The sequence below is a fragment of the Glycine soja genome, chromosome 11 (genome assembly GCF_004193775.1).
Source record: "Glycine soja cultivar W05 chromosome 11, ASM419377v2, whole genome shotgun sequence".
Taxonomy (NCBI): Eukaryota; Viridiplantae; Streptophyta; class Magnoliopsida; order Fabales; family Fabaceae; genus Glycine; species Glycine soja.
Window position 1 is genome coordinate 42119531 of NC_041012.1, and position 13337 is coordinate 42132867.

Genomic DNA, 13337 nt, shown 5'->3' on the forward strand with positions numbered 1-13337 from the left:
AATCAGGGATCTGGGTAAGATCAAATTATTGATCTGTTTGGAACAACCAATCTAAGGGATTAGACTTTTCAAAAGGTAGGAAAGAAATTTTGGGAGGTTTAATGATGGGTGATGTGTATTTAGAATTAGTGGAGGGTGATGCTTGTATGGCAATATGGTCTCTGATGATGTTGGGTAATTAGGTAGAGATAAATTTCTAGAAGGTATCATGTTGTTTTGTAATGGCGTTAATGCTAATTTGCATCGCCTTCATTTGTGTCATGAGTTCTTCATTAGAGTTCTCGTGTTTTTCAGGCTTGGGAGGCATTGTGAGAGGCAATGAAAGCACCAAATAATGCAAGTTTCAAAACATAATTGGTTTCCAATTCGAGCTGGAGAATACTCCTTGGAAAAAAAAGATAAGGAAGAGGAAAAATAAGGAGAAAAATTGGGATTAAGATCCTTTTTTTTTGCTACTGATTATTCATTTCATTCTCATTTTTAAAGACTATCAAATGCTAACAATATTCCTAGTCTCATGGATCGATTTCTAGGTGGCCAAGGATCCTTACAGTGCTAACAATATTGGAATCTATTGATCGTTGTAAATCTTAAATAATAATAACAAAATTTAGCTGAGTCATCCACATATTCTTTCTAGAAGATTACACAAAATCCTCATGCCTTTTTGACCTTTGTCTCACACATTTGGGCCTATCTGGCATTCCACCCTTTGGCCCAATGTTCTCATTTGTGACTTTCTGTGCATTTATTGGGCTTTAGTTGCGTATCAAGTGCTTGACAATGTGATTATCACCGCAAATCTAGTTGTTATTGTGTGGCTGTCCCCGATGGAAACCTTTTGGTGGTGGAGCTTCTCCATGGTCAATTGTTTGTCAAAAGACAAGGAAACTTCTAAAATTATGCTCACAACCATGCTTTCAGAAATCGGTAACAAAACCTCACATGTGCAAATCCATCGGTGAAGACTCAAAGGAGGTCGCGTTGGTCTATTGTTGTTCCCATTCTTTCCCTTGCTAATGTCGGAAGAGGGAGAACAATGAATCCCTTGGCAAATCACAATGCATGTCATCATTTTGTTTAGGGTTTCAACTTTCCCCATCTGACATCCTTTTAATCACATCTGTCTATTATTTTAAAAGACGAATTTCTTAATTTTGTTTAAACAAAATACTCATGTTTCAAATCAATTAAAATTTTGATGGAATACTAAATATAAGTAAAATAATTAATTTATAATAATATTTAAAATAATTAATTATTTTAAAATTTGAACCATTGATTGAATATTAATATTTTTAATGAAAAATAAAAAAGTAATTAAAATAAAAATTTAAAAAACATAAAAAATTAAAATAAAACTTTTTAAATTTAATATACTAAAGTAAAAATTTAAAATTCTAATAAAATAAAATAAAAATACTGAAATGGAACAAAAATATTTAATCAGATTTTTAATTACTATAAGTTAGTTTGTGTGATTAACTAAAAAACGAAAGTAGGTTAAGGTAAATTGACTGAGTGGTCCTGGCGGGGATAACACCTTAAGGGCACCGTCAGAACAGTACAGGGTCAATATGGTCATTTGGAAGGGTTTCCCTCTGCAAGTTTAAACGTTTCTCTGCTCTTGTTTCCCCGGTTTTCAACTCAAGAGAGGGAACCAAAGTAGAAGAATATGATAAAGTATTTCAATTTCAATCGAGGAAGGGACAATGCCGCCGATGCCTCACCGGCGGCGACGCCTTCTTCGTCCCCGGTGACCGGTCCGGCGAGGCCAATTCGCCTTGTCTATTGCGATGAGAATGGACGGTTCCGCATGGACCCCGAAGCCGTCGCCACGCTTCAGCTCGTCAAGGAACCCGTCGGCGTGGTCTCTGTGTGCGGCCGTGCTCGCCAGGGCAAGAGTTTCATTCTGAATCAGGTTAATTTTTTAATTGAAGTCAATGAATGATTCTTCCTTTGGACTTTAGGGTTTAACAACTTATAATTTATTTATAGGCATTGTAGTATTGTATGTTAGGATTGTGGAAGAGCGTTTCGTGCTGTTAGAGGCACTGAATACGTTTTTATCTACCTAATGAAACGCAGTATGTAGTGGATGTGTCTGTGCTTTGTAAATTGTTAATTTGATATTACCTATTATTATAGCCTATTATGGTGTGGAAGCGAAAAAAGTTGAGAACAGTTTTCTCATGTGAGTTAAACTCTTTGACATTGAGGTTGAAGTGAATCCGAGTGATGGTTTGTAATTTTATGCATTGGGTTTGGAGTTTATGCTGCTATTCTGTCTGTTACTGTCATGAACTATAAGATCAAAGAAAGCAACCTCTTGTTAAACCATTTTAGTGGTGCCTTTAAGTAAATATTTTGCCTCTTCAGAAAATGTTATTAGCTCTGATGCTTTTTTTTTTATCGGTATGAAATATGACTTTTCTTCTGGCATTGCTTTCTCCTCCTCCCTTCTTGGATATGTTTGTTAGAGTGAAATGCGACAAAAGAATCTAGCTAGTAACAGAGAGAAAGTGTGAGGAAGTAGAAGAAAATATTGGAGAGAAATTGAGAATGAAAAGTGTTTGATGTTATTAATCTGAAAAGTTGTCCATATATCATACAATGTTCCTATTTATACATCTAAGCTAAGAGATTAACTTCCTCTATTACACAATCTGACATGTCAGTTACAGTTGGCACACTAGCCAACTTTCTAATTAACTGACCATGTACTAATTCCCAGCTGTCATGAAACCCAGTCTCATTTTGAGTAACTACTTTGTGCACAGATTACTTAAACAGTCTGGTGATAAAAAGAGTTGAGACTGTGTTCTCATTACCCTAATCCTTATTGCAGCTTTTGGGGAGGACTAGTGGATTTCAGGTAGCATCAACACATCGACCATGTACCAAAGGACTATGGTTGTGGAGTGCACCGTTGAAGAGGACTGCCCTTGATGGAACAGAGTACAATCTCCTGCTATTAGACAGTGAAGGAATAGATGCTTATGATCAAACGGTTAGCTTGGGTTCTCTAAGTGAAAGACATATGCTTCCTTCTATTTTATGTTTGTTTGGTGTTCTAATCAGTTTGGATTTTGGATATTGATGCTAGCTACTGTAGTAATACCATACTACTTTCCGTATTTAGTTTCTTGTGTATATGTAGCTAGCCCATTTCCAACCATTGTAATGTTCTTTTCCTCTCTTTTTTCTCAATGTACAGGGAACATACAGCACCCAGATCTTCTCCTTAGCTGTCCTTTTGTCTAGCATGTTCATTTATAACCAGGTTGGGGCAACTCATGGAATCCTATATTTAGTCATAATTGAGAGTGCTTTTACTTCTCCATATTATTTGATTTTTAACGATTAGTGACCAGTTTGTGGGTCCACTACCGAGCATACAAATTTATTCCCTCTTCTCTCTTGTCTAGATGGGTGGTATTGATGAGGCTGCCCTTGATCGACTTTCTCTTGTCACTCAGATGACAAAGCACATTCGTGTTAGAGCATCTGGAGGAAGGAGTTCTACATCTGAACTGGGACAGTTTTCCCCTATTTTTGTTTGGCTTCTAAGAGTATGATGTTTAGAAACCTTTTGTCACCGTTCCATCACATATTTTGGAAACTTGAGATTCTTATTTTTTGATCTTGTGCTTTGAGCTTTTGATGTTATCTTAGCTTACTTCTGGTGTCTAGTTTCAGTCTTTGCCTTATTTTTGTCATTCCTCTTGCTGGCAGGACTTCTATTTGGACCTCGTAGAAGATAACAGAAAAATAACACCCCGTGACTATCTGGAAATTGCTTTGAGGCCTTTCCAAGGGAGTGGAAAAGATATAACTGCTAAAAACGAGGTATCTTTCTACTTCCTATTTTAGTTCTTTATTTTTTCACAGAAACCATTATTATCAATTCACAAGGCTTATCCATCTGATTACGATCCTTAAATAAATTGGAAATTCTTTACTTGACAATTTTATTGAATGCATGAGAATAGGATAAATGATTTTCCTCCAAGGTTTTCCCCTTCACAAAGGGTTTCCCCTTTCTTACAGACTTTCTAATTCTCTTAATGAAACACTGGAGTGAAAATGCACCAAGCAAGATATATATTTATATACATTTCAGAATTAATTACATTTAACTGTAAATATAAATGGAATCCAATAAGTACACAATACAAGCACTATGCATTAATCTGAACATTCATGAACCGTTGACTTTAATGCAGCAATTCCCTATGGATAAAAGACCCTTTTGCAACACCTTCTATCCTCAATATTTATTTAACTGATATGTTCTAACTAGCTGCTGTCCTGCTCTAACTTTCTCTAACTGTTCTAACTGTCCTTAACTTACAGTTCTAACTCCCCCTAATTACTTTTTGAGTCCCTTCTCTTCCATGCTAACAACTTGAAAACTGAAGGCATGTTTATTTTCACGTTGAACGTGTTAAAGCATCCGTGCAGTGCATTGAAAGCTGTGGTAACTCTAAAACCAAACACAAGTGTCCTTACAAATACAGACCATACTCGGTTTTTGCTATATCTAAAAATACATGAAATAATATGGGGAATAAAATAATCAGATAGAGATGCATTAAGGACAAAACTTAGGGGTTGTTTTATAGTTATTTTTGGGGCTATTTCCCAATGAAAATACAACATGTGTAACGATTATTACACATTTTATATTTTCATTGATGAACTGTTACACTTGTGTTTTCATTGGAAAATAGCACCAAAAGTAACTATAGAACATCACTTAAGTCTTGTTCATGAATTTATCAGGAAGGTCAATCTAGTATTGCCCTGTCTGCTTTCCATTTACTCAAATCCTTCTGTGGCTTATTTTCTTTTATTGTAATGCATGCTCTCATTATAGTTGTGCACTATATTTTAAACCAAATCCGTTTTGTAAGCTTTTATAGCATTATTAGCAAATCGCAAATGATGAACTTGGTTTATTCTTCTGAATTGCTAATTTTCTGACAATATCAATCAGTAGATTCGAGATTCCATTCGGGCTTTATTCCCAGATAGAGAATGCTTCACTCTTGTGCGACCTCTGAACGATGAAAATGATCTACAGCGACTTGATCAGATATCGGTTGGTGTTTTACCAGTTACCATATTCTTTTGTCATTCATTTTGTTGTCTCATGACTTGAAATTTTTATCTTCAATGTGCAGTTGGAAAAATTACGGCCTGAATTTCGATCTAGCCTGGATACTCTGACGAAGTTTGTTTTTGAGAGAGCAAGGCCAAAACAAGTTGGGGCAACTATGATGACAGGTCCTGTGTTGATTGGAATCACTGAATCTTATCTGGATGCTCTCAATCATGGTGCTGTGCCTACAATTTCTTCCTCCTGGCAGGTCAGTTTGTCCATCATTAAACCAAGGCTGCATGTGAGAATATCATATCATAAAAGGAATTTTTTAATGTTATTAAACTATGTTTCTAATTTTGGCCATACGTGGCAATAACTAATAAAATAATATAATGAATATGTTTTCAGAAACATTAGTGGCTCATTGCATAATATGACTTTTTGACAGCTGTTGTCCTGTTTTACATTTTACCATCTTTATTTTTGTTTAAGATTCTCATTATACTTTTTAAAGCTTTGGCCCAGGAATTCTAGATTCTGGTTTCTCCCACCCAATTCTTAACTGACAAGGCCTAATTACAATGATTATTAGCTTGTACATGTGTCATATATTCATTATTATACAGCCTAATTTAAGATTATACGGCCAACTCTCAACTTACAAGGCCTAATTAACAGGGGCCATCCTAACACAATGGTTATTTATTTAGCTTGTACATGTGTCATATATTCATTATTTTCACAACCACCAAAAAATTCATTTGGAAGTTGAAAGTTCTGCTGTGAAATTTCTTCACATCAATTGTGTACTGTATTCTTCTATGCCCTTCCTTTTAATGTGAATGGTTTTTGTTTTTTTTTTCTGGTTTGTGAACTAATACCTGTGAGGATTCCATATGTACTTCTTACCATGTATATGTAATAGGATTCAGTAATGGAAGTAAAATATAAGTTGGGATGGAAATTTTTTCAAGCATAAATTCCTTAGTTTTGGTTTGCATTTATTGTTGCTGAGTGTTGACTTGCAGAGTGTTGAAGAAGCTGAGTGTCGTAAAGCTTATGATTCTGCTGCCGAGATTTATATGTCCTCTTTTGACTGTACTAAGCCTCCTGAGGAGGTTAGTTATTCAAATTGAAATTGAATGGTGATTATATATTTATTTTCCTTTCCTTTTCTAATTACAATGCTTGTAGGCTGCTTTGAGGGAAGCACATGAAAAGGCAGTTCGAATTTCAATGGCAGCCTTTACTGCTAGTGCTGTAGGGGTTGGTTCAGTAAGAACAAAATATGAAGGCATGCTGCAGAAATTCCTCAAAAAGGCATTTGAGGTATTGTATATTCAAAATTATTTGAGTGCAATTAACTGATTAAACTTTATTTGGTAAAACTTATTTGCATATCAGAGTAGATATAATTTTTTTTTAGTCAGGTATCTTACAAATCCACAATTTAGTCTGTGATTTTGGATAGGGAAATGAGAAAACAGAATAGACAAAAAGCATGATCATTTCTGTAATGTTTACTGAATGGAAAGCAGAAAAAAAAGAGAGAATTGACCTTCCAAGGGTTTCCCCTTCAAATGGTTTGCCCTTTAACAATTGCGCTTCTAGTTAGCTCCTCAAATGCTAATAATTCAGAATGAAACCTCTTCTACTCTTTCCTATTACTTTAGCTACGCCCTTATTCATACAATGCTAACCACAATCAATTTTGTAGCTACTCTTAATCATGCAACTAAGTTTTTGTAACTGCTCCAACTGCTTTGCATCATATTTCTTTTATTCTTCTATAATTCTTTGTCTTGGGTTATATCAGTGCCATCTCCTTGAAGCTCAACCTTGTCCTAAAAGTTGAAATTGGGAATTGCCCCCTGTATGAAATTTTATGTTCATCTTCTCCCACTTTTGTTTGGATAATTTCCCTGTTATCAGGTACATGTCATCTTCTAGACTTCTACCATTACCAAGATTGTAATAATCTTACTTTTTTTTGGGCATTTGTACATGGGACTAAATGATCGGCCACATTGAAAAATGTCCCTTCTTCCTGTCTTTTGGTACACTCTTGATAAGGAAGCTTTTGTGCTCCTGTGTTTCTCTGCTGCATCAGCTCCTTATTGGGAGCCTGGCAGTGTTTCTGCTAGTTTGCACTTAGAATCTTTAAGTAAATATGTTTTCTGGTTGGTGCTACATAGGATCGCTTGTGTGGTTTCTGTTCTAAATAGAATATTTCATATAGGGCAGATAAAGTTTTATTTTGGCTATATAATTGTGTTCATTAGTAGTCCTTCTGTTTGTATTTTAATTGATATAATTTGGAAACCAAGCAGTTGCTCAGTTTTGAAGGAGAAGAGACCCTTGGAAGGAGAATTCTCTCCTTTCCTGTCAATTAATTACTCAATCAAATTAGATTTGTTCTTTCTTATTGGTCTGTGACAATCGTTTAGATTTGTTTCCTTTTCTTATTGGCAAGCATCACGTGGTGCTTACTGCTTCTGTTAAAAATTTAAAGAATTATTAAAATGAATTCTGGTTTTTGACCTTTGACTAACCTAACTTTACTATAATTATTACACTAGTTATTTTTAAGGGGTATGCCATCTTTTCTTTTTGGGGAGTGGCCTAATATTGTATGTTATGCTTCTATTTTATTGACTCTGGACAGGATTATAAGAGGAATGCGTATATGGAAGCTGATCTACAATGCTCTAATGCCATACAGTCTATGGAAAAGAGGCTAAGGGCAGCTTGTAATGCTTCCGATGCAAAGATAGATAATGTTGCCAAGGTAATTGTTGTTTGGCTAACTGCAAATATTCATGTTAGTAGGGTGGCTTTATTGAAATGACAAACTGACTTGATTATGTATATCTTATGCAGGTTCTTGATGCTCTTTTATGTGAATATGAAAAATCCATTCAAGCTCCAGAGAAGTGGCAAAAACTTGCTGTCTTCTTACAACAAAGGTTTGTCTGCAGAAATTGTTTTTAATTGTTTCTTTTAAAATTGACTTTTAATAGTTTACTTGTCGGTTGCCCTAGTTTTGAAGGCCCGGTACTAGACCTAACCAGGAGACTGATAAATAAAGTTGAATCTGACAAGAGTTCTCTCAGTTTAAACTATCGATTGACTGAAGATAAGATTGCCCTGCTTAATAAGAGACTGGAAACCAGTGAAAGTGAAAAGTCTGAGTATATTAAACGCTATGAGGATGCCATCAATGATAAGAAGCAACTAACTGATGAATATATGAATCGCATTACTGAACTGAGGGCTAGCTGTCGCTCATTGGATGAGAGATATTCTAGCTTATCAAAAACATTGGATTCTACCAAGCAAGAATCCATGGATTGGAAAAGAAAATATGAACAAGTTTTATCAAGGCATAAATCTGAGGAAGACCAAGCTAGTTCTGAAATAGCAGCCCTCAAGTCACATAGTAGTGCTGCTGAAGCAAGGTTGGCTGCAGCAAGGGAGCAATCCCAGTCTGCTCAGGAGGAGGCTGAAGAGTGGAAGCGGAAGTATGAAATTGCTGTTAGAGAAGCAAAAGCTGCTCTAGAGAAGGCAGCAATTGTGCAGGAGTACACAAACAAGCAATCACAATTGAGGGAAGATGCTTTAAGAGAGGAATTTTCTAGCACTTTGGCTGAAAAGGTAGGCTCTCTGATATTCCTGCTCTGCACTTTTGCAAATTGCTGGTTACCTAGAATTGCTGTTGCATAAAGTTCAATGAGCTTATTAATGTTGTATATGATGAATGGGATGGAGAATGGAGTTCTTATTCGTTTCTCCTTGTTGGTTTATACAGGAAGATAAAATAAAGGAGAAAACTGCCAAAATTGAGCATGCTGAGCAGTGTTTAACAACTTTGAAATTGGAATTGAAGGTAAGATTCATGCCTGCTAAGATAATTCAAGAAAACTGTTTTGTATACTCCTTTGCTTTCACTTCCACCTTCATATCTTTTTCATACCAGACGGACTATTTGTCCCACGGAACACTTCAAGGGCTCTCAGTAATGACAAGATTTATCTTGTGCATGTTTATAATGAATTTTGTTTTTTATTTGATACTCTGACCTATTTCTTTCACCCTCCCCCTCCCCCACCAATAAAAATAAAATAAAATAAAAACTGATGATTGGAGTTGAGAGTATTAGGAATTCTTAACTTGATTGTGTTAAGTGCCATGGTTGGTGTTTTAACCGAGTAGCACTTGATTTAAACCAGAGAAACTCATTTGATACCTGAAGTCAACTTGGATACTTTTGCAATTGATTTTTTTGTATTGTCTATTGTACACTTGTTGACCTTTAGGGTTTAAATACCATGTCTGATGGTAGAAATGTGTGCAGGCTGCTGAGTCAAAAATAAGAAATTATGAGTCAGAGATATCACCACTGAGGCTTGAAATTAAAAAGTTGATTGAGAGATTGAAAACTGAAAATGCTAGGGCTCAGTCATATGAGAAGGATGTAATGGTAATTCAACAGGAGATTAACCATCTAAAGGAGAAGTACAACACCGAGTGCATAAAATTTGAGGAAGTTCAGGAAAGATGTCAAATTGCTGAAAAAGAAGCTGTAAGGGCTACTGAAGTAGCTGACAAAGCTAGGGCTGAAGCCAACTTGGCTCAGAAGGAGATGAGCGAGATGCAGAGGCTTGCAATTGAGAGACTGGCACATATTGAAAGGGCTGAGAGGAAAATTGAAAATTTGGAGAGGGAGAAAGATAATTTGGAAGGTGAATTGCAAAGAGTGAGGGATTCAGAGAAAGATGCACTTGTTAGGGTTTCAACACTAGAGGAAAAGGTGGGACAGAGAGAGAAGGATATAGATTCACTCTTGGAGAAAGATGGAACACAGAGGCGAAATAGCACACAGATTCTTGATCAACTTTTGGAAACAGAACGTGAAGCATGTGCTCAGGCAAATAGCAGGGCCGACTCTCTCTCTCTCCAGTTACAGTCTGCACAAGCAAAAATTGATTCTCTCCATCAAGAACTGACTAAGTTTCAACTGAATGAAACAATATTGGACAGTGAGCTAAAAACTGCCTCTCGTGGAAAGCGTTTGAGGGTAGATGATATAGGTGTAGAATCTGGTCAGGACATGGATTCGAGCCCTAGAATCTTAAGGGGAACTAAGAGATCTAAGAGTACATCTAGTCCACTTAAGTTTTCACATCTGGAAGATGTTAGTTCCATTGGAGGTGATGAAGACAACTATAGTCAGCAAACTAACGAGGATGATTATAAAAAGTTTACCATCCAGAAGCTCAAGCAAGAGCTGACAAAACACAACTACGGTGATCAGCTGCTTGAGTTGAAGAATCCCAACAAGAAAGCTATCCTTGCTCTGTACGAGAAATGTGTTCTTCAGAAGTCATAGGCAATGGCATAGCATGTAATCATGTCCACCAGTAGAGGCCTCTAACAAGGGTGTGGGCCATACAAATTTCATTTATGTCATGGTGGCTCGCATCTAGACCATAAGTGTTTTGTTAATTCGATTTTTCAGTTTTAGCTTCATTAATCATTATACTGTATGTGTTTAGTTGGCTTGCTAGTAATGACTCCGGTTGGCCAAAGAGATGATGGTCTGATCTTCATTTGTTAAATTAAATGCTCGAGTTAGTTGTATTCAGTAGATTTTGTATAGTTGTATTCGGTGTTTATTTGTAAGTTAACGCTACTAACAATGGATATTAAATTAGTTTCAAACCATATATTTAGATTAGCCTTTTAGTTGAGCATCCCTTTTGTTCCTGAAGAACGGATTAAAAAATAATTAGTAAATGTTAGTATACTTTCAAATCATGTGCATAGTTGTAACCAGTATGCTTGAGAATCAATTAAAAATTTAGGTATGAATTCATAATCATTATATATATTATTAAATTTACAATACATGATCATGTCATTAGATAATGTAAAAAATAATGCGATTAAATAATAATATAAAAAAATTACACTATATTTTTTAATAAATTTATATATTTTTACATAAAATAAAAAAATAAAAATTTAATAAACAGTAAAATGTTTGATTTAATGTAAATTTAAGGTTAAAATATAATTTTAATTTCTTTATTTTATGTTTTATGTATTTTGTAATTTTAATTTTTTTTTAAAATTAAGATATTTAGTGTCAGTTTAATTGCACCTAAGTTAATGAGAAAAGGAAAAAAAAAACAACAAAGAATTAGGAATATATGAGTGCTTTGGTTGTAATGATTTGAGCAGAAATTAAAAAAAAATTGTGGGACCCACACGTTTTATTTTCTTTCTCTCGTATGAACAGATATGAAGAGAAATTGTCAGTGCGCATCTCCTTTTCCAATCTTGCCCTCAGCCTCCTCTGACCCTCCCTGCTATCTCTCGTACTCTCTTGGGAATTTACAGGGATATCTAACATTTTTCTGAGGCACCCAATAAAACAGTACAAAAATGAAAATGTCCTTCACTTTTTTTTTTTATGGATTGATAATTCGTATAAGTTTTAACTCATACTCAAACATGTTTCCTGCATTATTAATAGATCACTCAAATCAACTAAATTAATAGACATATTATATTATAAATAAATAGTGTCGTTATATATAACATTAAAATTTTTAATTTATATCTAATGTATATGTAAATTTACATAATAAATTTTTTGATGATTATTTTTTATCTAATAATTAATTTGTTTACATATATAAATTATAAATAAAAATCATAGGTTTAATAAGTATTTACATATGTAAAAAAATATCAAATTTATTTAATTATCAATTGCTATAAAAAAAATATCTGAATACATCATTCAATTAAATATCAAATTTGTTTAATTATCAAATTTTGTAAATAAAGTAAATTAATAAAAAATTTCTAAAAAAAAAAAAATTTTAATTTTTTTACTATCGCAATAGTATATAAATTGGATCATTAAGGTCGTATTTTTGTGGGATTCCAAAAAATTTGTAAACAATTTTTAAAAAAAATAGTAATTAAGAGTTGATACTAAATTAAGGATATTTTGTAAAAATGTATTACTTTATTTTCAAACAATATATATTTTAGAATTTTAGGTGTCTTTCAAGTGCAATTTACACCATTAGTAGTTGATTATTAGATTTAGTGGGTATTACTTTTTTTTTTTAAAAAAACTAAATTTTATTAGTTGATTTTGCATTGTAAAGTATAAGATTACTAAATTTTAAACAAATTTGAAAAATATATTTTATATATTGGAAAGCTCATTATATAAATTATGTCTATTATATATAGCGACACTATTTGTTTATAGTATAATATGTTTATTAGTTCAGTTAGTTTGAGTATTTTCTTAATAATGTAGGAGACACAAATTTGATCCCTACTTGAACCATTAATTTTAAATTAAATCATAAATTATATTTTTGAAAAAAAATAAAAATAAAATCCTATGGGCCACGTACGGATTGGGAATCCGTAGGCCCATACGGATTGACAATCCGTAAAAAAAAAAAAAAACTCATACAAATTGTTGATCCGTATGAGTTAAAAAAAATTCACATACAAATCATCGATTCATATGAATCATACGAATCATCAATATGTGAAGAAATGAAATATATTTTTGTCCTTTTAATGTTTTGTGGGGTGTCCACCAAAAATACCCCTACAAATTCCCTACTCTCTTTTGTTGCTCATAGGGCTGATTTAAGGCCCAAACAACCAAGTAAGGGTTTTAGGAAAAAAAAAAAGTTTCAAATTCTTTTTTTATTACTAATGTATCTCAAAAAAAATTTGTAAAATTATATTTGAAAACAAATTTTAATTAAAATATTATAAGTAATTATTAATTTTTTTATTAGTACTAAGTAACAATTAATAAACAACAATTCTTTACCAAAATCATAATTTTGTTTAAAAAAAAAGATTTAATAATTAATAACAAAAAAAACTCAATTTTTTTTTAGTTATTTCTATTCTCTATTCAAATTCTAATTCTGTTTTTTTTCACAGTGACTCTCATACTTGTCTTCTCTCCTGCTTAAACCCTGCTGCTCATTCTGACTTCGCCGGCGATACCCACCACCACCACACCGACGACCTTCCATCTGTCGTCGCCAACCACACCATGAAAAAATCCTCTCCCGCCTCTTTGCTGGTCGCCACCGACACCGTCCCTGGATCTGCTGGCCTTGTCAACATCTCTGACCATTTTTTATTTCAATTTTAGTTGCTCTGGAATTGTATAATT

At 33.9% G+C, this 13337-nt stretch overlaps 1 protein-coding gene across 1 annotated transcript; it reads left to right on the plus strand.

The window, feature by feature from the left end:
• The first annotated feature begins 1617 nt into the window (after positions 1-1617).
• Positions 1618-10844, plus strand: LOC114374940 (guanylate-binding protein 3-like). The gene is made up of 14 exons (XM_028332667.1): positions 1618-1921; positions 2849-3010; positions 3218-3283; positions 3429-3572; positions 3736-3849; positions 5003-5104; positions 5187-5372; positions 6136-6225; positions 6302-6436; positions 7773-7895; positions 7988-8073; positions 8149-8761; positions 8916-8993; positions 9462-10844. The coding sequence occupies exons 1-14, from the start codon at positions 1676-1678 to the stop codon at positions 10494-10496; spliced, it is 3180 nt and encodes a 1059-aa protein (XP_028188468.1). The 5' UTR covers positions 1618-1675; the 3' UTR covers positions 10497-10844.
• The last annotated feature ends 2493 nt before the right edge of the window (positions 10845-13337 follow it).